Genomic DNA, 25,609 nt, shown 5'->3' on the forward strand with positions numbered 1-25,609 from the left:
TCAGGGTCGGGGTGGGGGGATGCAGACTGCATGACAGAGAATAAAACCTGTTTCAATTCTTTATACCCTCCTCATCTTGGCCCTTCCAGAAAAACTCTGCCACCTTCAGGAAAGGCTGCATAAGCCTAAAAGGTTGATGATCCCAGGGCCTCCATCTTACCTGAGGAATTAGTTCACATGAGGTTGTCCTATTAGTGTCAGATGCTAATTAATTAATAAGTATGTATTTCGTGTCTTCTCTTCCCTAGCACTACGCCGTTGTGAGGACTGGACTCTTGACTTTAAGGAATTTGCTATTCGATTCAGCAACCGTTAATATACCATGTACTGTGCTCAGGATTAGGGTGATACAGGTGAAAAGACTGAGACCTGCACACGTGGATAGGAGAACAATACCCAGTGGTCTGTAGCAAAGCATTACCCGCACTGCTTTAAATTCTGCACCTCCCGCGCTGTGGAAGGAGTGTGGTTATTCGTGTTCTATGATGAGTCTGTTTCCATGACCTGGCTTTATATCTACCACACTCTATTTGTAAAGTAAACCCTCAGGCTTTGGCTCAAAATTGACCAGTATTTGCAAACTTACACACTTCTGTCAAAAGACTCTTTGCTCCTCTTTCTTGCCCACAGCTTAAGTCAAGGTTTGCTTTATCTTAGGTCCTTTAGCAAGACAAAGACCTGGGAAGCGGGCAATGCCATCTTTGGTGGGTTTTTCCATATCAGGTATGGAAAATGTCAGTAATGTCAGGTATATAAGGCTGTGGCCTCTCAGGGAATAGAGTAGAAGGGTATAGGGCCAGGAAGGGAAGAATAGTGGGGTCTCCAATGACACAAAGGAAGAACACAGAAGTGCTGAGTGCTTTGCCCTGGGGCTGCATGTTTGTGTTCAGAGTGCATAGCCTAAGAAGGAAACCGATTGCTCAGAGTCCTCGCCTTGACGCAGTAAGTTTTTATAATGGAGATAAATACTATTGTATATCTTTGAGCTTTTACTATTTAAATCCCAATTCATGTTCTAGGGAGACACTGGGCCCAGTTGGTCCCACTCCCTGTTCTACTGCTACTTGCCCACCAGGCTGAATAGAGCTGGATGATGTTCCAGAACTCTAAAGATGTCAAAGGAAGGGTCATGAGGGTCTCTGATGCTGCAGTAGAGTGTAGAGGAACATGGGTGGGTATGGAGGAAAAGGGTAGAGGGAAGGAAGATGGAGCTCCTGGAAATCATTTACCGTGCCGCTCCCACCCAGAACCTCATGGAGTCAGGCCTCTGGACTACACCCAATCAGCTTCAGGTTCCTTCTTTCCTCAAGAGGAGAACATGGCTGAATACATCATTTTCCTTGCAGGGTGTAAAATGGGTTTGGATTAGAACTAGGCCCAACTTAACTCTGTTCCCAGGCTTGTGTCTGGTCCTTCAAGACCTGGACAACATCCAGACCACAAGAACACAGTGTATAATAGGAATCCAGTAACGCTGTTGTGGTCATAGCTTAATTGCTCTGAAGAGGTAATGGAGATGCAGGCAATATCAAAAGCATGTGAGTCTCCTCTGATCTGAACATGGGTCCCCTACTCCCCCAGGCTCTGCCCACTCCCAGACCCAGGCCATATCCCTTCCCAGAATCTTAACCAGTTAGAGGTAGTTACTCAGAGGGGTTGGCATTAAACTTGAGAGATGGAAAGTTATGAGGGCAAATTCTGGCTCTTCCATTGGCAGATTGTGGCTTTGTTGAGTTATTTCTCATCTTTCGGGAATCTCAGCTTTCTACTTTACTGATGAGATCAATACTTTTAAAACATTTTAATAGCTTTATTAGAAAAATGATTCATACTCCTTGTAAAACGTTCATATAATATAGAAAAAACAAAGCAGAAACTAAAAACATTACACCAAATTTCCATATCCAAAGATAATCACTGTTAATGTTTGGGGAAAAATCTTCTACCTATATTTACATACATAGATATACATATAGTTATATACATATATAATTATACATAAATAAGTCATATTATACATACTTTTCTAGAAATAATTTTACCTGAAATTAAGTAATGAAGATCTTTTCATGTCACTAACTATAATTCTTCAACATAAGTTTTAATGGCCGCATAGTATTTTATTTTCTAGGTGAATCATAATAACAATTTACTTAGTAGGTCTCAGTTGATGAATATTTAGGTTGTATCTTTTTCTTTATTTTGTTTGTATTGCTGCTATAAATATTGTGAACAATGCGGTCCTTTCAAGCATCCTTCTCTTAACACAAATGGAGAGAAATATTGAACGATCTAGCTCAAGAAAAGACTAAGAATCATAAAACCACGTCAATGAAGCAGGGATTTAGAGTGGGAGGAAAAGGTTCTAGAAAAATTTTCGTGATCCTCGCCTCTATAAATGGCTTCTAATCTTATGACTATTACTACACATATGCATTACTACCCCACTGGCTTGAATGACAAATGGATTTAGGGAAATTTCTTATTCTGAATATTCCAATGGATTTATTTGACACTAAAATTTTGCTTCCCAAAAGCTCTGTTCTCCCCAAGAGTATTTTTTGTTCCAGAGATCCTAGGTCCACACAGGGATGATCCCCAGTGCCCTACAGGGAGATTCCTGCTTTCAGAACCAGATCACTCCAGAAGCCATCTGAGAGTTCCTCCAATGGCCACTGGGGCAACATGGAATGTTCAGAAGGAGCAGCGGGCATGTGTCACCCCCAGAGCAATGCCTATCCGTTTCCTGTCCTAGCAATCTATGTGTTCTGCTCCATCTCCTACCTCCCTTCTTATACACAAAACCTACGTCGGCTTTACCTGGTTACTTTAGGTTGTCCCCACTCTGCAAAGGGAAAAGGACTAGTATTCCCTCTTCTGGACCTGGATCAAAAAATTCTGAACCTGGAAATGCAGAAATTCCTTTTTGGAAAGGTGCACTATCCATCCCACCTCGATGAAAACTCCAAAGCTCACTTCTACATGAGCAAAGCTCCCAATATGTGGGTTCCCTCAGTATGCTGAGTCGACAGTCTGGTTCCAGCTCTGTATCCTATCACTTTATTTCTGGCAGAGCAAAGATGATCCTTAACCCACAACTTGGACTTTGTGCAGAAGAAACTCTTCCTGTCCCCTGCTCTGGTGGCACGACTAGGTGAGACATGCCTGAAATACATGCCCGACTGATGGTCTGTGCTCTGCTGGAGCCAGTCGTCCAAAGCTGGGAAGGGGCAGAATGTTCTTTCCATCTTTCCCTACTTCGCCTTAGTCTTTTAATACTACTACGTTTTCTAATCTCCTTCCCTGAAACTATGCAAAATTGAACAGAAACAAAGTATGCAGAGTTTAAAGTCTCCACCTTAGAGAAATAGGAACCCTCATACGCTGCTGATGGGACTGCAAATTGATACTGCCACTATGGAAAACTGTATGGAGGTTCTTCAAAAAACTAAAGATGGATCTACCATATGATCCAGTAATCCCTCTCCTGGGTATTTACCCCAAAGACTTGAAAACCTATATCTGAAAAGATATTTGCACACCAATGTTCATAGCAGCATTATTCACGGTGGCCAGGACATGGAAGCAACCGAAGTGCCCTATGATAGATGACTGGATAAAGAAGCTGTGGTACATATATACAATGGAATATTACTCAGCCATAAGAAGAGATGAAATACTGCCATTTGCAACAACATGGTTGGACCTCGAGATAATCATGCTAAGTGAAATAAGCCAGACAGAAAAAGTTGAAAATCACATGATATCATTTATATGTGGGATATAAACCTAAAAGCAACAAATGAACAGGACAAACAAACAGAGATTCATGGACATGGACAATGGACTAGTGGTTACAAGAGGGGAGGGGGAGGGTAGACGGAGAAAAAAATTTAAATCATTTCTTCAATTAAAAAAATAAATAAGTAGATGGCCATGCTACCTTGAACAAGCCCAATCCCATCTGATCTAGAAACCTAAGCAAGGTTAGACCAGATTAGTACTTGGAGGGGATACCACCAAGGAAGACCAGGTACGGTAGGCATAAAAAATAAATTCAAAAATAAGGGATTGTAAGTTGACAAGGTCCTTGCAATCTGTGAGGTCAACCAAGGGTTGCTTCACATAAAATAATAAAATAAATAAAATAAAATAATAAAATAAAATAAAATAAAATAAAAAAGTAAAATAAAATTAAATAAATAAAATAAAATAAAAAATAAATAAATAATAAAAATAAATAAAGTCTCCATCTTAGGCAGAGCTTAAAGCCTCATTAACCACCCCCTTCTGAGGTGACTAAAGCATGCAGTGGTCAGATCAGAAGGGAACACATCTGGCCCTAGGTGTAGATGGGAGTAGAAAAAAACAAGCCATCCCAGGTATCAGGTACTAGACTTATTGGAGTGGTCACTTCATAAGTTATATAAATGTCTAATCACAATGTTGTACACCTGAAACTAATATAATTTTGTACGTCAACTGTAATCAAAAATTTTATACATTAAATTTAAAACATTAAATAAATGTTTTAAAGAAAACAAGCCATCTTGACCACTAGATGGCGCCATGAGATAGCCTCCAATGTTCTGGAAGGTCAATGGTCAGGACTAGGACTTTGAGAGGGAATATAGCTTGTGTCATCTAGACTAACCCTCCTTCACAAAAAAAGGAGCTGGCAAAGAGAGCTTCCAATAGGACATGAGCCTTGACACTTCTCATAAAAACCACAAGCCTGAGCGTGATGAACAGAAGCACGAGGTGAAGGCCTGATTGATCAAAGGAGGTAACAGACCTATTGGTTTCACTCCAAACCACTGGGGAAAGGAGGGAGGAAAAGCTGCAATGGCTATGTCTTCTCGATCTGTTCGGGTATTTCGTGTCTTCCCTTCTCTGTGAATCCTGGGGCACTCGTTGGTGTACTCTGCAGCAACCACTGAGCCTGGAAGGCACCTTGCCCGGGAATGCATGCATCCCTGCAGCAGAGGGAACTTGCACTCACAGCCCTGCGTGCAGGTCCTCACCCCAAACTGTAGGCCACTGTCTGTCAGGTGAAGGAGCTGCTTGGAGGAGGGGAAGCCAAGGGATATGAACATGCCCTGGAGGTCCAGTTTGCCCTGGAGTGAGCCACTTATTCCTCCACACTCTTCCTCCCCTACATTTTAACCCACAGTGGACACTCCCCAAATATATATTAAATGCATAAAAGCTGAACCCTAGCTCACCAGACCTCTCACTCTGTTAGTTCGACTATGAGATGAACTAATGGGAGACGCAGGCAGAATCGAGTTTGGGGACGAGGTAGGGTTGAAGGAAAGACTTATCTTTCTCTCAGCTTGGGTCTGTCATTAGCTGAAGAGATAATAATAAAGGCCAGCATCTACTGAGTACTTACTAAATGCCAGTACTGAGCTAAGTGCCAGACCTGGGATTTGAACTTTGGAAGTAGGACCCCAGAGGCCACACACTGTCATCTTGAGAACTCAAGGGCCAGGCGTACTACACGCATGCTGCAGGGAAGAAGCCATGGTGCCACAGCCAGTTCCCTGACGAGTCTGAGTTTCATTGGCTTCTTAAAACCCCAGAGTCTCTTCCCACATGGGCTCTCTAGGCTGCTATAGTACCAGTCACCTACTTGGAGCGGGTCCCTGCCCAGCCCCTCCTGCCCGCCCCGCACCCCCATGTGAGCAGCCATTGTTTTCAATGGAGATAAGATAGCCAGTTTAAAACCACGATGATGCAAGTTGTAAAATGATCTAGAATCCCATTAAGAAGGCTGGATTTATCCGGTTCTTATTCTCTGAGATCCATTAGCTCCCCAACTTAGCTCCCGTTTCTCCCTTTCTGTCATCTCCTCCCCGCTCTCTCAACCTCCATCCTATTGAGTCCCCCTTCCCCTCACTCTCTCTTGTTTGGGGAGCCCACAGCTGCTCTGGACAGATCATTTTGCACTGATATATGTTATAATTACATCAGTTCTACTCTGTGTTCCTCTCTGGGGCTATTGTTACTCTCCGAGAAGATCACTGGAGTGTTGGACTATGATGTATGACAAACCAGTCACTATCAGGCACCCTCCCAGCCCTGAGAAGCTTGAAAACACAGACCCCTGGGCATGCTGATCTCAAAGCTTGGGGCCTGAATCCATATTTTAATTACTGCCCCCAAGACTTTATGACATAAGGTTAGATGGGGAATCATTGCCTGTCTTCTCACTGGAGCCCTCTCCACCAGACCCTCCTTCCACCCACTCCTTTTTGTTAGTTTCCAAACTCCTCGTCGTTGGGCATCTTGCTAGTCCTTTACTCCTTTATCCTTCATTTAATTACACTATCATATGTCAGGCACTGGGAAAGACCCTTTATCTGCACCTTTATAATCACCCTCTGAGGAAAGAATTCTGATTCCTGTTTGACACATGAAGAACCTCCCCCTCCCCATCCTCCACCTGGCCCTCTGGCTCCGGAGCCCACAGCTACACTGGACAGATCATGTGCAGTGATATATGTGGTAATTGCATTGGTTCTTCCCCGTGATTAGCGCCGAGAAGAGCCAGGATTCAACAGCAGGCACATCTGGTTCTGAAGCCCGTGCTTTGAGTTTATGGGTCACATTGTTTTTCCTCACACAGTGTCTGGAAAATAGTGAATATACCGTAAATATTTGTTAGTAACTGAATGAATAAATGAGAGTCCACACAAAGTTGGGACAACCCCAACACACATGCACGCATGCACGCACGCACACATAGAATTCTGCCTCTAGGCTACCTCATTTCTTTCCTGCCTCGTACTCTGTGCTTCTCTGCACGTCCAATCACTGCCCTCCCAGCCCCACTTAGATGGTGACTCTGAGCCTCTCCGCCCCAGCCCATGGTTTCTCTGGCTGCTCCCAGAGTGTCAGCAGTAGAAATAGCCTCCTGACTTCTCTCTAACCCAAGAGCTCCCTAGCTCTGCCCCTAGCTCTTGAGGCAGAAGGCTGGACCAGGACTGACCCCAGGCCTCTCGGGAACCTGGGGTCCCCTTCCCTTTCTCCTCTTGTCTCTCCTTCTTTCTCTTTACTTTCCTTCCAACAGCAACTGAGAACCAGGCTCTGAAGACAGAAGAAGGGGTGCTTGATTTGGGAGGGTTTCAATGAAGCAGGATGGGTCTCTTTGGAGCCTCGAGCCCTGCTCAGAGAAAATAAGTGGGATTGGGAAGTAGGGTATCTAGAAATCCCAGGATACGAAGAAGAGGAATTGTCAAGTGTATCACCAGTTCTGCTAGTTATTCCTGTCTCCCAAGCCACCTCCTGTATCTATTGCAATCTTGCAACAAAGGGAACTCCTTGGGAACATACCACCTCTGACCTAGAAGAGCAGATACCTGGGGAACTTTTAGAGTATCTGGTAAACATTAGACCTCCAGCAAATATTTGTTCCAAGAGTGATTAACAAAAGCTACCATTTATACAGAACTTGCTACGTGCCAGTCATCATACTATCTCATTAAATCCTTTCGACGACCTTAACAGTCAAGAATTATTATTATTGCCATTTTACAGAAGAAGAATTAACTCAGAAAGCTTAAGCAACCACCCCAAGGTTACGTCAGTATGTAAGTGGTAAAGCTGGGACTTGAACTGAAGTCCGGCCAGTTCCAAGGCCCCTATTCTTTCCCAATGCACTGCCCAGAGAACCAGGCACAGACTAGAATGCTGTTATATTGACTGTAGGAATTTATTTTTTAACTATTTCAAACTAAACCATTTCATGTGTGTATATACACTGCCTCTCGTCTTACTCTTAAAGTGGTTAGTTAGCATCTGAAGCACTCTGATAAGGAGTCCATGCTCTAGAGGGTGGTTACATAAACACTTTAACCACCATCAAAGCTACACCAGCAGGGTGAATGTATTTGAGGGATGCTAGAAATAATCTTTCCCTGGCAAAATAAGTGGTTTTCAAAATATGGAGTTAGCCAGAAAGATGACCTCTGTCCTTGTTTGAGCTACAGGTAAGAACTAGACAGGCCGACTCCCCGACTCCCTCAAACGGGCTGTGAGACTTGTTGTGCCTGCTTACTAATAAATGTTCACATATTTGGCAGACTTTGGTCTTGGCCATTTTTAATATGCGCCCTGTAGGAGGTTGTGGAAGAGGGGACGAATGGCCTTCAGTCACTGCTCATCTCCCGTGGCTGCCAATATGAGAACCTAACAATCGCCAAAGGGCCAAATTGGTCCAGGTCTGTTTACAATGGGTGCACATCTCGGCCTCACCCTCCTCTCAGAGGAGAAAAGGAGGCCCTTAAGATTCAACTGATCCTTCAACTCTGGGCATATGATGGCTCTCTTCCCCTCTCTGCTGTCAGGCCACTTGTAATAATAAGCTAACATCAAACAGAAACAAGCTGTAGGTGTGGTGCGTACCATTGCTCTATAGATCTGTAGAGGGGTCTGTGGGCTCAGAGCCTTTCCAGTTGGCTTCAAGGCCCCCAGCTCCCACCCCGCCCTTCCTGCTATCCTTCCTCTCCCACCATAGCACCAGCCAAGGATAGCGCCCAAGATGGCTTTTTCTTTACTTCAGTTATGCTGCGGTGACTCCCTCATAATCCTGCCTTTTCCTCCAACTATCGAATACTCTGACCTGAAAGGCAGATGTACTGAGGAAATAATTTCTCCACTTTACAACAGGACAAACTGAGGCAGGAAGCAAGGTGATGGTTTATCCAAGCTTATAGTTGGGCGTCTGATAGCATACCTAGACCAACTGAAAAGTCAGTTACCATAAATGAATGAAGGAAAGGAAGGGAGGGAGGGAAGAAGAGAGGGGTGTCAGCGTCAGCTGGTGTCATTGTCTGGATTTGGCCAGAGGCCACAGTTTGACTCTTGGTCTCAGTTTCAAGGAGAGCTACATAGAAAATGCTTTAAGACAGAAAAATTGTAGAGAAAAGACAGTGACTCAGTCATTCCAGTCCTTAATCTCAGGGTTAAGTTGGTGTATGCCAGCCTGAAGGTCCACAGAAATTCATTCCTGGGGCAGGTGGGGGAGGAGAGTGTGGCGTAGGGAGCTGTGGTTCAGGGTGACATAGGTCTCATTAGAGCCAGAACAGCTGCCTCTGCTGATTGGGGACCAGTGGGGGAGGTGGAGGGAACATCAAAAACCACACCAGAGTTGCAGGGGAAGGTGGACAGTTCCTTCCTGGGCTGTCAGCATGGGGTGGCTGGGGTCAGGCAGAGGAGGGAACATCAGCAAAGGTGGCTGATGAGACAATCCCTAGCGTTAGATGGGAAACTCTGTTCTGCCTGTGAGCATCTCTGGTGGCCTGGTTACTGATTACCTGCAGCCCTCAAACAATGCCAAGGTCAAGCTAGTGCTGTAGGAGTCACTCTCTCTTTGGAGCGGAGGAAGGAACTAGCCCACCCTCCTCTAATCATCCATTCACTCTGGTGAATACTAGATAGGGACAAATATTAATAAATAGAAGAGCTGTAAAACTCAGCTATAAAGGACGTTATTGGGACAACAGAATATGTGCTACATAGTAGATGATAGTATTGTATTGATGTTAAATTTTCTAAGTGTGATAATATTAGGAAAACACCCTTGTTCTTAGGAAGGTACATGCTAAAGTATTCAGGGGTGAAAGGTCAACAAGTTGTGTAAAAAATGGGTAAAAAGTTTGCGTACAACTCTCAAATGGTTGAGGAGATGGAGAAAGTAAATGTGGCAATATATTAACAAGTGGTAAACCTAGGTGAAGAGTATATGGGTATTTAATGTACTATTTTTTGCAACTCCTGTAGGTTGGAAGTTTCCAAAATAAAAAGTTGGGGGGAAGTTTGAGGGAAGAAGAATAGCTATCACTTACTGAATAATGATCGGATCTCAAAATTTATGTAACTCTATTATCTGATTTAATCCTCAAACCAACTCCAGAGAGAGCCATTATAATCCTCATATTAAAGAAAAGGAAACTAAGTCCCAGAGATGCTAAAGAACTTGCTCAGGTTCACAGAGCTGGGATTGAAACAGAGCCCAAAACACAGAGGACTGCAGTTGGGAGACTAACAGCTAAAACTTTCTCGAGCTTCACTGTGTGCTAGCAATGTTGTAAAATCATCTGTGCATATTAACCTAGTTAAGCCTCCCTTTTGAAAGCTTTGAACTTTGTGATAAATCACTTCATTGTTGCAGTGGTAGGGAACGAAGGGCCACTCAAACACCTTGATAGAAACGTAGGTTGGTGCAGTCTCCTTTGAGGGAAATTTGGTATCATCTATTGGAATTTAAAATTCACATTGTGTTTAGAGCCAGTACTTCCACTCCTAAGTATTAAAACATAAAAACAGACATAGTGTGATCCAAGAAGTATGTACGAAGATAGCCATTGTAACGAGGTATCTAATAGTCCAAGATTGGAAACATCCTAAATATCCATCACTAGGAATACTAGGGAACCATTAAAAAATGTAAGGCACTCAGTGTGCTGATATGTCACATTCAGAGTCAACAAATGGTAATGTCGAGAGAAAAAAGGCAAGAGATGCTTCCTTGGTTTTGAAAGGGGGATATGAATACATACAAATGAATATATAAATACATATGTATTTATGAATATATGAATACTTACATATGCATAAAATATCTTGAGAGGATACACACAAAAATAATAGTAGTCGTGTTTGGGGGTGAGTGATCACGAGGACAAGGGACAGGTCAAGAGGAATACTTACTTTTCATTGTTAGCTCTCTGTATTATTTGAAATTTATACTATGTGCATGATTAGCTATTCAAAAAGAATGAATGAATCTCCCTTACAAACTCCAGAGGACTTGCTTTTGGGCTTCCCTAAGCAATTTTCAGAGTGTTGAAGGGTACAGCAGAGGCCAGTGTCCCACAGTCTGGGGATGATCTATCCCAATCCTCAGGAGCTATGAGGATTTTCAAGTTCAATCCCTGGAGTCTCAGTGGCCCAGTTGAACTTTCACCCTTGGCCTCCTACTCTACTGGGACCAGCTCTCCATAGTGTCTGAGCTCTCTAAATTGTGTAGGAAAATCACCCGGGGAGCTTGTTAGCTGGGCAATAACCCAGCCTCACCTCTAGAGATTGAGATTCAAACCTGGAGTGAGTCTTCTAAAGCCTCTTTGGAGAACCAAGTCCTGGTGGTGTTTGCCTCTGTTCAGACCTTTGAGGAAAAAAGCTTTTACCCCATACCCAGCTAACCAAAAGTTGAATGCTCCAACCCCTTTGGGTGTAGGATTATACTGGTGAGCTGAGAGACTGTAAGCCCTTGAAGAACAAGGGTATATTGAAGACAGCTCTGCAAACTGCTCAGCAGGCAGTGTCTTGCTTGCTTTTCTGACTCTTTCGTTGGCTCCTTTAAATAAGTAATGCAGAGACATACATAAGTAAGCAAGTTACCCTCTGGTCTGGGTTGACTTTTTTCCCCCAGATTACAAATCAGAACATGGATCTGCCAGTGAGACAGACTGAAATAAGAACTTCTGCTTCATATACCCGGGAGTTAAAAGTTTTCACAGGTCGCCAAACGCTGGAATCTCCTTTGGGGAGGAGAGTCTGGTTTGCGCCTCATCCTGCGAGGGTCCCACGTTGAGCAGATCCTGGGGCGCTCCTTGCAGCAGCTGGTGCGGCCCCCGCAAAGAGCTTGGGGCCGGAGGCCGGGAGACCCCACCGCCCCCCGGGCCCCACCGCCGTGGGGAAGAGCCCAGCGGTGTGGAGAGGTGGGAGGCTGGAACCTGCTGAGGTCATTTCCTGTGCCTCTCCGCGAGCCGCTGGAGAGCCGAGCCAGGCGCTCGGCCTTTAAGGAGCGGGCGGGGAGCGGGAGGGGCGGAGGGAGCGCGGCAGAGCGTTGAATGGGGCGCAGCGAGGCGAGGCTCGCTTTTGTGCGGCCAGCCTGCGGGCACCCCTCCCGGCCGCAGCCTCTCCCCGCCCCGCCCACCCCGACCCCTGCTGCCAGGGAGCGGAGACCCGGCGGCCGCTGCGGACTCGGACGAGAACGACACAAGGTCAGCGGCGGACGCGCGCGGAGGGCGCCGCGGTGCGGGGTGCGAGGTGGGGCCGCCCGCGAGCTCGCCAGACGTGAGTGGCACCGTGCGCCCCGCGGGCAGGGATGGGTTGGGAGGTGTACGCTGGCCAGGAGGGTGTGTGGCTGGGCCGACAGGACGGGCTCCCTCCGGCCGGAGGACGATTCCGGAGCAGGTGCCTCCCCACCTGGAACCGAGCTCCCAGCAGCTGGGAGCGCTGGGAGCCGCGGGTGCGACTCAGGAACCCGCAGCAGGAGGCGAAGAGCAGGCTTTCTGGGGAGGACCGGGAGTTTGGGACCGGCTGGATCCAGTTGTTCCTGGGAAGGGCCCTCGGAGCGTCCTTGCAGGCTTTCCGCCAAGTTGCCCGTGCTCTCGCTCCCTTTCATCCGTCCCTCTCCCCACTTTATGTCAAGTTATCTCCTCTGCGAGTTCTCGGTGATTCTCTTAGGGCTCCTAATGGGTCAGGCTCGACTCCTAGAGGCAGGTCAGCCATGCAGAAAAGAAAACAAGTTGGGCGCCGGATGACAAGACACCAGGAGCTTTGTGTCCTAGGAGCCTCAGAGAGCAATTGGTCACCCGGAACGAGGGGGCCCTAATGGGAGTGGCAGAGGCAGCGAAGACCCTCATCTGGGAGTAGAATCCGCTCCCTGTTGGCTTTCTCCCTGTCAGGACATCTCCATAAGCTTTTACTCTAAATCCACCTCATAAAACTTTTCCGGACAGAGCCTTAGTTCCTAAAATGTTTCAAGCTAAAACCTCTGCTTGAAAGATCATTTTAATAACAATTTCAATGGAAAAGTCACTGGTTCCTCCATCAGACTTTTTGGACTGTCTTCTATATGCTAGACACTGTATATGGTAACATCCCTTAACATTTTATAAAACATCAGTTCCAATGTTTCTACGTAATATTATCTCCACTTTACAAAGGAGGAAACAGACTCAGAAAAACTGAGATTTGCCCATTTCATATAGCTAAAAAGTGGAAGAGGCAACACTCAAACCCAGGCCTCTTAAATTCCCAGTATGGGGTTTGGTCCACTATCCACACCCAGCCTCCCATGGACGAGGGGAGAGAGTGTGCTCGGAGCTGGGTTGTGGTGAGTTACACCCTGTGTTCCCAACTCATTGAAACTAACAACTGAGCTGGGAAAATGTGGTGCCTCTTTTGCCCTCTTAAGGGAGTCACCAGCTACAGGGAAGGTATACTTCCCACTCTACTCCCACCCGCTTCTGGTGCTTCTTGTGTGCCCCTCCTTACTAGTCTTTTCTCTCTGTGAGGCTGTGTATCTGTGTATGGAATCTGTGCTCCTTGCGGGTTACAGAGTGCTTTGTGCATGCTGATGGTAAGGTGCCAGGATTCCCTCACTCCTGACCGCCGTAACTTCACCGCAGGCTGGCTGCTGAGCCACCATCCTGCTTTGTCTGACCAGCGCAGCAGAACCATCGTCCCCCTCTGTCAAAACCTAATTCAGAACTGACCTCCTACATGGAGAAATAGGCACCTGTTGCTTACTGGAGTGTGAATTAGAATAGCCTCAAGGGAAGGCAATTTAGACTATTTGGCCATTTAAAAATGTGTATCACTTAACCTTACAATTCCATTTCTGGGACTTTATCCTTCAGATATACTCCGATATGTGTGAAATGAGATATATTCATTGAATATTCATTGCAGCATTGTTTATTTTAGCAGAAGGTTTCAAACAACCCAAATGTCTGTCAATAAGGGACTCAAATACAGTCGTACACCTCTTAACGATGGGGATATGTTCTGAGATGTCATCGTTAGGTGATTTTGTCGCTGTGTGAACTTCATAGAGTGCACGTACACAAACCTAGATGGTATAGCCTACTAAGCACTAGGTTCTGTGGTGTAGCCTATTCCTCCTAGATTATAAGCCTGAACAGCATGTGACTGTACAAAACAACATGAGATTAATCGAGCATAAGACCAAATGACACAGTCAAGAAATGTAGTAGCTAGAGTAACACAGTGTACAGCAAACTTTTACTTAATAAGTAGAAAGAATAGACTCTAAAGTAAAAAGTATAATGTAATAAATACATAAACCAGTAACAGTCATTTATTTCATTATCAGGTATTAGGTACTGTACATAACTGTGTGTGCTGTAGTTCTCTACAACTGGCAGTGCAGTAGGTTTGTTTATAGCAGCATCACCACAGATGTGAGAGTAATGTGTTGTGTTACGACATTACGACAGTTATAACAGGTGATAGGAATTTTTCAGCTCCATTATCTTATGGGATCACAGTCACATATGGGTTCATCATTGGCCAAAACATTGCTATGGGGCACATAAGTATAAAATCACAATAGAATACAATAAAGCTGTTAAATAGCATAGAGGGAGAATGGGGTAGATGTGTATATTGACACAGGAATATCTATCTGTGCATTTCGTTTGCCACTTGTGTGTGCGTATGCAACATATACGAATGCTTGTTTATGCACTGAATATCTCTGAAAGACATAAAACTCCCTAGGGGAAGCTCTGGATGAAGTACAGGGGTAGAAAGAAGTCTTACTTTGCATTATATACTTTTTAGTTCAACATTCAAAAATAAAGGTATAAAATCATTTTTAAAAGTCCCCTGAATTCCTCTCTGAGGTGGATTGGATGGTAAGCACATCTATGGGCCACATCTTCTTGTATGCCCATGGTGCTGTTGGTTTGCCTTTGTTTGTTGATAGTAGCCATCATTTATTGAGTGCTTACTGTGTGCCAGGCTTTTGGAATATCTCCTTTACTTCTCAAAAAAATCCAACATAGTGTGGTCTATGAAATCGCCATTTTTTAAAGGTCAAAAAAATGGTTAAATGTTGACAACTTTGTATGGTTCAACCTTATATTGTTGCCCTGCCTTTTGAATATTGATGCCCTCAATTTCAAAATTGAACTGAGGCTCAGGGAAGTTAAGCAAAAGGTTTAAGGTCACAGGATTAATTGGTGCCCCAGTATTCAGACCCAGGCCTGCTTGGTGCCAGAACACAGGATCTTAATTCCTACACTCTGCTGTTTCTCTTTACTAGTTTTGTTCTCAAGGGCTGCTACTCCTGGTTGTCCTAGCCCCTTCTTCTGATATTTAGACCCCTGAACAGTGGAACTTGCTCACCTTGTCCTGTCTCCCCCAACATTATGAAATGTGATGCTTGGCACCCAAAAGTGGTCTAATGTATGTTGTTGGCTTGATCAGATGACAATGCAAGATCGGAGGGGGCTGTGCCCCTGTGTCAAATCACCTACTCCCCAGCTCCATTCTGAAAAAGGGGGCACAGAGGTTTTTTCTCTTTCAGTTTGGCGAGTGGTCAGCCTGGTCTAGTGGAGCACTTTCAGAAGATGGTGGTAGCATATCACAAGCAAGTGGAAATCCCAAAACGTGCTCACACTCAGGGAGTGAGCCACAGTGAGGTGACACAGGAGAGCCCAGTGGAAATTGTACCCAGAGCAGATTCCCCGGTACCCTCTGATGCCCCTTGCAGCAAACTCTGACCTCTTTCTTTTAGGCTCTTGTATTGCTTGGCCCCTTTGCAGGAAGTTCCAGAATATTCAGACTATAGACCTGAGCCTTGCAAGTCACCTATCTTTATGGATCTTTATGTCCCAACCTTGCATGTAGGAATCACTTAACAAAAGCTGATTGAGTAAATTTAATCTCAGCATTATGTCAATTTCTGGTCAAATTCCTAAACTTGCCAGAGCCATCCCAGGTCAAATTTGTGTTTTCTCTGATACAGGCCCAGAGTGTGGAGTCACCTAACTACTTCTTGTGCCCTCTTTTCACCACCCATCTACCCATAGCCCCTCCCTCCAAGGCTGGAGGACTTAGGGAGTTCCAGAACAGATGTCAAGCCCATGGCAATTATTGAACTCTCACCTGCCAAGCAGTTTAGCATGCTGGGCCCTGGTGGGAATCAAGAGAACTGGGTCTCCCGAGAGTGGCGATGGTCAATGATAAATATAGCTGGGTGCAGGGCACATGGGGATTTATGATACTGTTATCCCTGCTTCTCCTGTGTTTGAAGCTTTCCAGAATAAAAGATGAGGAAGAAAAAGGGCGGGGGCTTGGTTTTGTCCCTAGCTCATGTCCATTCTCTCATTTCCCCATCTGTTTTTTTCCATTAATGTTGTATCTGTGTTAAGCTAGGCTGGTAGCATGAGACTCTAGGACCAATACTGAAGCATTGTCATGGAAAGAAGATGTTCTGTATTTTGGGAGATCGGGATTCTTGGTCCAGCTCTGACACTACTTAGTTTTGTGTCTCTAAGCAAGTCACAGATGTGATGAGTTTTCTTATTCATTGTGAATAATAACATTGTCCTGCATCTCAGGGATAGTGAGAGGATAAGGAGAGAAATAACACCTGTCACAATGCTTTGAAAAGTTAAGAACCATTCTGTAAATTCACTTCTGCTCATCCCTGCACATCTTTATGGGAGATACAAGTGCAAAGTTGACTTAGCAGGTGAGATTCCGCTTATTGGTATCTTTCCTTAACAATCATAGCTGCTGCTGCTTCGACCACCTGCTTCTGTCGGAAGAGCCTCTGGGCCTCGTGCTTGGCAGCAGGCACCTTGTTCCAGATCCGTTGTGAAACCTCTTAGCTCTCCTCGCGTGCTGAGACAAGCCTAGCACGATGCCTGCCCTCTCACCAGTATCCCTAAGGCAGGGAGAGGATTTCACAGGCACCTGACTGGTTCAAACCGTGATGTCATTAAGATCCTTGATTGGGGAATGCACTCCCTACATACAGTCCAGGTATAATATCACATATCAGGGCTACACAGAGGACAATGATGTATTTTATTTCCAAAGTCCCCGGAGATTTTGATAATTTGAATTTCCACACCCCTACAACCCCCCGTGGAATCTGAGCCACAGCTCTGACAATCAATAAGAGGGAATTAAAATTTACTAAACTCTTTCAACACCACAAAAAGATTATGTTTCTTCTGCTCCTTGGTTTACTTGGGTGCTTTCACTGCTAATTCTCAGCCCTGGGCTAGGTTGTAAGACTTTCAGGTCCTAGTTTCAGATCTGCCACTTTTTTTTTTTTGTTTAAGGAAAAGGAAAAGCCGCTCAAAGGACAAAGCAAATCAAGCACCAGCCTCAGGGCCTTCTCTGGAGGCCCCACAAGGTTCTGTTTTGTCTTTTCAACTGTGATCTTAGCTCAGAAAAGGTCATGTTTTGTTTTTGTCTTTTGTCTTCCTGCCCCGTTCCAGTTGGTCCCAGTCCTTTGAGGTGGGGATTGCTGGGAGGTCACAATGTCAGGATTGTTTGGGATGACAGTTCTGGGAGAACAGGGGTGAGGTCATGTGTCCAGTGTTCCAAGCAGCCCAGAACTGAAAGACTCAGACACCAGACCCGTCAGTGGTTTAATTGTTGAGCCTTTCTCCACAGGTTTACTGACCTTGTTTTCTGAATGAAAAGTCAAGACACATGATAAATGTCTGTGCTTATGCTGTTTTTGGTGTCAGAATATTTGAGACTAGAGTGCCCTGAAAATCTAGACTATAGGCTTACCTTAGCACCAAGGATTATGAAAGATTCTATAAAATATTTCTTTCATTCTTAACAATCCACTCCAATCTTTGTGAAATCAGAATTCTTTCTGGTTTCTGGATGAGTAAAAAGCAGTGGCTAAGAGCAAGGACTTTGGAATGAGAATCCAGCCCTACTACATACTGGCTGTAGAACTCTCTGTGTACAGTAGTTAGTCTCTCAGGTCTTCAGTGTCCTCATGTGATAGTATGGACTAGTGCCCACCCCTTAACTCATGGGTTGTTGTGAGGATTAAAGAGGTCATACATGCCTGGCATACAGGAAGAACTCAATAAATGATAGCTACTTGTGGTATGTAATGGGAGAAAGATACTTATAAAAGTCAAACGTGAGATGGAAAGGGACATTGGTGGTTAATCCATCAAGGACAGGCTCACTGGTGTACCAGAGTAATATATGGCGATAGTATGGGAGGTGGCTGGGTTTTCTGAGGCCATGTGGCTCCTGAGAAAGGGAAAGGGGATTTGACAAAATAGCAAATTTACGTTATGGAAGATTCCAGGCATGTATTCAAGTAGATCAGTATAAAGAATCTTCATATATACCCATCACCCAGCTTCAAAAATTATCAATATTTTGACAAATCTTTTTTCGTATATCTCCCCCCGACTCCTCACCTCTACCATGAAGTATTTTAAAGCAAATTCCAGATATTATATTATTTCACCTGTAAGTCATATGTATCTCTCTAACGGATGACATTAAACAATATCATCAACCTAAAATTAACTATCAATCATTCTTTAAAATCACCTAATGCTTGGGTGACCATATGTCATGGTTTGAGACAGAACGAATTTTTACTTGTTGCCTAGTGTAATTAATAGCCCTCTAGAAGGGGAATTTAAAAGTCCTAATGATGAGTGTGTCTTCCAGGGCTTCTCTCTTCTGTGCTCATGCTATGCCTGTATCTCTTCTCTCATGCACATTCATACATCCTTCTTCATTTTCTCATCTCAACCCAGTTTTTCTTCTCTAAAATATATTAAGGAGGCATCTGGACATATATATAACTTTTCCTGGCTGAGGAAACTATAGGTGTCTACTTATTTGTTCTGAATTTGTATAAAGTGTTTTCTAGAGACTCGTGGGTTTCTCCAGCGGCAGAAGCAAAACAAAACAAAACAATTACCTTTCTATCTTTACACACACACACACACACACACACACACACACACACACCAATACCAATTTTTGGTTTGCATTTTTTAACTTAAAGGAAAGAATGAGAATCTGTTCCAAAGCAGGATGATTTGTTGACAACAATTGACAAAATCTCAGCTAAATAGGAAATTCAGAGCATTATATTTTCTTTACATTTTTCTCCATTTGAAATCTATATAGCTGTAGTAGAATCAGAACGAAACTGGAAAACTAGAAACCAGGGTTCTGCCTCCAATTAATTATCTGTGTGAACTCAGATGAATCTGTGACCCATTTTAAGCTTTCCCTAAATATTACTTCCCAGCATAATCTGCCCATTTCCCTGCTCCTGTTTATCTGTATATTGATTAGCTATTGTGACTGCATTGTGATTTTGCATTAGACTTCCTTGAAAAACTCAAAGACAAGGGGACTTTTCCTATTTACCTTTGTATCTCCAGTGCTTAGAACAGTGTCCGGCACGTAAATGTTTATTGAATGGATAAAAATTTGTTAAATGGATAATTGAATGAAAAACAAATGAGCTCTACTTTTCACGTCTGTAAAAATGAGACTAGGTTCTCGTTATGGTTTCCAGGTTTCATGATCTCCTGAGGTTGCTCAGCTAACTTATGATGGAACAAGACACACTGAGCTGGGAAAGGTAGCAATGGGACAGAGGGGGAGCAGTGACTAACTTACCTTCCCAGCCCTGTTTCCTCTGTCCTTCGGTCTCCTCTTTTCCCCATATAACTCTTCCTCCCACACTTACTTATCTTTTCTCTCTGTGTGCTAGTTCTCAGGGCTCCCTGGACTATCCAAAAGTTGATTCCATCATGGCAGAACTCATGGTAGAGACCCGGACCAGCGTGGACTGGCAGAAGCGCTGCCTGGCACTAGAAACTCAGCTTTTCCGGTTCCGCCTACAGGCCAGCAAGATAAGGGAACTGTTGGCTGACAAGGTGAGTCCTGGAGGGCAGGTAGCTACCTAACTTCACTGCAGAGGTCTGTGTCAGAGAGGGCCAGAGTAAGAGAGAGAAAGTTGAGGAAAGTGAACTTTCTTCCTTTTATCTTTTTGGACAGATTTATTTATTTATTTGTTTGTTTGTTTGTTTGTTTGTTTATAATTGAAATGTATTTAACATTGTTTAATTTCAGGTTTTCAACATGTTAATTTGATACATTTGTATATTGTGATATAGTTGCCATTGTAGTAATAATTAACACCTCTATCACATTACATAATTATAATTTCTGTGGTTGGGATAACTAAGTTCTAGTCTGTTAGCAAGTTTGATGATTATAATACAGTTCTGTTGTTTATATTCACTATATTGTGCATTATCTAGGTCTTCTTTACTACTCATTGCAGGAAGGTGAACTTTTTTGTTGTTGTTAATGTTTTTTTAAATAATTTATTTCTTTTAATTAGTTTCAAGTATACACTACATTGGTTAGACATCTATATAGTTTGTAAAATGATCCCCACAATTGCTCTCTCCCTCCCCTGACCCTCCACCTAGCCAAAGTATTAATGCTAACTGTATTCTCTATGCCGTGCTCCCCATCCTCGTGACCATCCATCAGCTACTAATTTGAACTTCTTTAACTCTTCACCCTATTCTCCAAGCCCTGCAAACCCCGTCCCCTCTCTCCGTCACCAAATTGTCCACTATATTTGTGAGTCTGTTTTTATCCCTTAGATTCCGCATATAAGTGAAATCATATAGTGTTTATCTTTGTCTGACTTAAATATCTTCTATGTCCATCAAAGCAATATCTTTGTCCATCTCCTTCCTTTTAGTCTGTGTGTCTTTTAATCTGAAGTGAGTCGTCCGTATTTTTTCTTTTTAAAGAAGACCCTCCAACATTTCCCGTAATACTGGTTCGGTGGTGATAAATTCCTTTAGCTTATTTTTGTCTGAGAAGCTCTTTATCTGTCCTTCAACTCTAAACGATAGCTCTGCTGCATAAAGTATCCTTGGTTATAGACCCTGGGTCTTCATCCTATCGAATATTTTGTGCCAAGCCCTTCTGTCCTGCATAGTTGCTTTTAAGAAATTAGCTGCCAGTCTTATGGGTGTTCCCTTATAAGTAACTACCTGTTTTTCTCTTGCTGCTTTTAATATTCTTTCTTTGTATTTAACCTTTGGCATTTTAATTGTGATGTGTCTTGGTGTGGACCTCTTTGGATCCCTGATTTTTGGAATTCTCTGAGCTTCCTGAGGTTTTATGTCCATTTCCTTCACCAAGTTAGGGAAGTTTTCCATCATTATTTCTTCAAACAGCAGTTCAACATCTTGATGTTCTTCAGTTATACCAGTCAGATGGATATTTGGACCCTTAATAGTGTCCCATATGCTCCTTAAATTATTTTTATAGTGTTGGCATCTTATCTCTTGCCATTCTGCTTGCGTGTCCTTGGCTTTCTAATCCTCTAGATAGGGCATTTGATCCTTTTCTTTTTTTACTTTGTTTATTCCTTTGTTTATTCCATTTAATATACTTCTCATCTCAGATAATGTGTTCTTCGTTTCAGACTGGTTCCCTTTTATAATTTCCATTTCCATTTTTATGTTTTTTATCTCTTTGTTGAAGTTCTCACTGAATGTATCTACAATTCCCAAAAGTTCATTGAGCATCGTTACAACCAGTGTTTTGAACTCTGCATCTATTAGATTACTTGACTCCGTTATATCTGGATCTCTGTTCTGTTCTCTCATATGGTTTCTGTTTCTTTGTCTTCCCATTTTGGCTGCCTTTCTGGGTCTATTTCTATGTACTAAGCAAAGCTCCTAAGTCTCCCAGTCTTATTAGTGTGGATTTGTGAAGTAGATATCCAGTGGCACAGTCCTGAGAGGGGTTCAGGGGCAGGCCAAACTTAGCCCAAGCTTCTACCCCTCCGGGGCCACCTTTTAATCCACAGATGCTGTGCTTATAGTTGCCTCAAAAGGCCACACCAGAAACCGAGGCCAGCTGCCTCCCTGTGAGTGTAGGCGCTGCTCAGCAAGGAGCACCTGACTCGCTGAGGATATACTTGGATGTGGCTTGGGTGGGGCTGCAAGTTGGGAGAGGCGGGGTTTCAGGGAATCCTCTGGGTAGAGCGACCTCTGTTATCCAGTTTGGTGACGTCAGGGTTATGGCAGTGCAGTGTCCAGTGCATTGGTATGGGGGAGGGCTTGACAGGGAACAATTGATATCGCCTGCACTTCTGTACAGAGCAAGTCTCGCCTCGGTTCTCACCCCGCCAATGTCTCCCTGTAAGTCCCTGGTGCCTCCTGCGTGCAGCCGAACAGGTACTGGTGCTCAGAGTGAGCAGGTCCATCACCGCAAAAATCCGCTCATGGACATGGCCCCTTTAAGAGGCATCTGCCACTGTGGCTGCCGCAGCCTCTATCTCACTCAGCTGCTTGAGACAGGGCAGCCTCGCGTCCTCGCCCCGTCCTACCTTCTGCCGTTACAGAGTGCTTTCTTGGATTTCTCCGTAGTTGTATGGCTTGTTCCTCTAGATTCCAGGCAGTTTTTCCTTGCTGCTGCTCCTTGTTTCTGTCACAATTTTGATTTGGTTGCCAGAGGGACGAACAGAGCCTCTATCATCTATGCCATTTTTTTTCCTCTCCAGGAAGGTGAACTTTTAATAAGATGCTTTTCACACATACAAAACAAAGCCTACCTATGGTAGTTTTTGTTTTTATTTTTGTTTTTCAAGACCAAAATCAAAACAGTTTATTAACCTGTCATCTTGCATTCTTCCTTGCTCTGCTTCTTCGTACAGAACACCAAAGAAATGATACACATCATTTTGGTCCTCCATCACCTCCTGAGTCACATGTGGTTGCAATAGAGGTTCTGTTATTCCCTTAACATCTCTTCTTCAGGGTGAGGGAGGAAGATGTTTTAGGAGAGAATAGAAATTCCCTACCTACTGCTCGCCCTCTGTTAAGCATAAGAACTATAGAAGGTTGCCTGGTTTCCTGGTGACAAGGACACACGGGCTTTGGAGCCAGATCTGCCTGGTTTTGCCACTACTAGCTATGTGATCCTGGGCAAGTCCCTTTACCTCTAAGGCAGGGACACAAATGTCTACCTTTCAGAGTTATTTTGAGAATAGTATCAGATCACATATATAAAGGTTCTGACATAAAATATGTCTTAAATAGGAACGATTATTATCTATACAGGCTTGGGTTGGGTGGTCTGGCAAAGTGACCACCATTCATAATATTTCTATGGGAAGATACATTCTAAATGGCTGACTTTCAAGGATATTTTGGAGCATAACTCATCTAGAAAATGGAGACCTGCATTAAAAAATACATACACATGTATCTTAATTGAATCAACTGTTCTCTCTATAGTTTTGTTTATAGTATCTATCTGCTTAGCAAACTCTTCTTTTATAGTACAAAAGTAAAATTCAGTCCACCCCTCTACAAATAATGTCAAAGTTTTGATTAGTAAAGCCTGAATAAATGAGCTGATTTAGCCGTAGGCCACAACCTAGAGTCCAGGAAGGCAAGGTATTGGCATCACCTCTGCATTTCCACTGCCGAAGGGAGTGGCCCTGGACTAGCCTGGACTAGAACTCATGAACCTTGGATCTGTTGGCACTGTGGTCTGCTAGTTCGGGCTTTGCAGGACAGACTGGCAGGCACAAATGTGGTTCAGGCACTGCTAATAGAAAAGGTAGGATTCCACCGCCTCAGGGAATGGGAAGCAGGCCTTAGACAGTTGTTCTCCAGGAGGGATCCCGGGTGCCTGTTAAGCGTGTGTACTCCTGGGCTACACCCCAGTCCTTCTGATTCAAGTCTCCTGGGGTGCTGCTCATAATTGACATGTTTAACAAGCTCCCAGAAATTGGTTTAATACACTGCAAAATTTGACAACCTTCCCTTAGGATATGGTATTGGAGAAGGTGTGTGAGGGAAGGAAAGGATAAGGAAGAATCAGCCAGCTGGTCTGAACACATTTTAGAGGGAAGAGACTTGTATTTCTAGTAATATAAACAACAAAATAATGTAAAAAAAAAAAAAAAAGACCACTATCAAACACCTAGAAATACTAAATTAAATATTTAAAATATTCTCAGTACAAAGCTGTGCACTGAAAAAAGTAAGAGGAATCCTGAGTGGGTAAAACGAAGAGGAAACCTGAGTGGTGCTCAACTGAATGGAACTCTGGCAGCTGAGGGGGACGGGGTGTGCGACTGGCCCCCCCGTTAGTAATGAAAGGCTTGAGGTTTGAGTTTTAACATCCGTGGAGACAGAGATGAGGTCTGGCCAGTTGGAAGCTGGACCTGAAACTGAAAATTTCCTGTAAAGTCAGGACTATCGAAGGGCTTTATCCTAAATGAAAAGGTAGACAAAGAAAATCATCTGTCAGCACAGGGAGATGATAGAAGAGCCAAGGCTCTGGGGAGAGGAAGGAAGAGAGGGAAAGGGAGAGGGAGAGGAGGGAAGGGGAGGAAAGGAAGGAAGGGAGGAAAGAAAGAAAAGGAAGAGAAAAATGTTCCCTGAGAACCTGATGATGATATTGGTTTAACATTAGAATTTTTACTACCTGTGTGGATTAGGAACCCTAAGTTCTGGGCCAGTGATACCCCTGGGAGATACCCCTGTCCCTTGTAAGAACAGACACAGAACTTCCTTTCAGAAACAAGACCTCAACTCAGATCATACAGGATCCTCACAGGAAAAAAAAGCCATAGTGAAGGTTTAATATATGATCCAAAATAACTAAATACTGGGAGAATAATCTATAGTGAGTGAGAGTCCACATACACTACAAACAACTGGTCCAGACTCCCTAAGAACTTCTAATAATGGAACTGTTGGCAAGATATTATAAAATAAATGGGTTCAAAACTACTGAAGACATAATGAAGTAATTGAAAACATGAGACAAAAACAAGACACTATCCAAAAAGATCAGGTAGTCTTAAAAAAGAACCAAAGTGAAAAATATTCTCATTGAAATTAAATGTTCAGTGGATAGATTAAACATCAGATTAGGCACCACTGAAGACAGATTTAATTAAGGGAAAGATGGACCTGAAGAAATCATCCAGAATTAAGCACAGGGAGAGAAAGACACAGAAGCTGAAACATGGATGCTAAAATGACAAGATCCTATATAAGATTACAGAAGTGGGGAGGAGAATGAAGAAGAGACATTATTCAAAGAGAAATGGCTTAAAAGTTTCCAAACTTGATGAAAGACATGAAGCCTCAGATCCAGGAAGCAGAATGTGTAAGTAGGATAAATTTTTTTTAAATCCATGCCTACTGGTATAAGCTAGATCATAGTTTGGTTGCTGTAAGAAAAATAAATAAATAAATAACTGGCTTAAACGAGACAGATGCTAATTTTCTTCATGTGGAATATCCCAGACATAAGCAGTCTAGTTCTAGGGTGATACCTGCTGCATGTTTGAAGATGGTTCATCTTGATGTCCTTCCCTTTAAGTGCATGACCTGGAGGTTACATTCATTTCTTCCGTTCATATACCATTGGCCAAAACTTGGTTATACTCAGCCATAGGGAATGTTAAAAAGTGTAGTTCTTATTCTGGATAACCATGTGTTCTGCTAAGTTAGAATTTCTATTTATGTAAGAGAGAAGGGGAGAACAGATGGGGAGCAGAACTGGGGAACAGCTAGCAATCTTTAAATCTAGAATAATAGTAATAACAAATAGAGTATATAACTTTCAAGTCAGTGGAACAGAGAAATGGAATAAAGAAAGTCTATTAAATCCGGACAGAGAGGGAAAAAAGAATATAGAAAAAGAGGAGTAAATAGAGAGCACAAAATGCAACAGGAGAAATAAATCCAAATATATTGGTCACAAG

General features: G+C 43.5%; 1 protein-coding gene across 4 annotated transcripts in view; it reads left to right on the forward strand.

The window, feature by feature from the left end:
• Window positions 1-11,831: 11,831 nt before the first annotated feature.
• PLEKHH1 (pleckstrin homology, MyTH4 and FERM domain containing H1) overlaps window positions 11,832-25,609 on the forward strand; it is a 49,424-nt gene continuing 35,646 nt past the window's right edge. For 2 of the 4 annotated variants that reach the window (XM_039875296.1, XM_039875299.1), the window contains exon 1: window positions 19,556-19,721. In XM_039875296.1, coding sequence (XP_039731230.1) covers window positions 19,596-19,721 — 126 coding nt within the window. In that variant the 5' untranslated portion in view covers window positions 19,556-19,595. Of the gene's footprint in view, window positions 12,085-19,555; window positions 19,722-25,609 lie in introns of those variants that run through there. The other 2 variants (XM_039875297.1, XM_039875298.1) reach the window with 2 other exon arrangements.

This window comes from Pteropus medius, unplaced genomic scaffold (assembly GCF_902729225.1).
Source record: "Pteropus medius unplaced genomic scaffold, Ma_sr-lr_union100, whole genome shotgun sequence".
NCBI classification, from domain to species: domain Eukaryota; kingdom Metazoa; phylum Chordata; class Mammalia; order Chiroptera; family Pteropodidae; genus Pteropus; species Pteropus medius.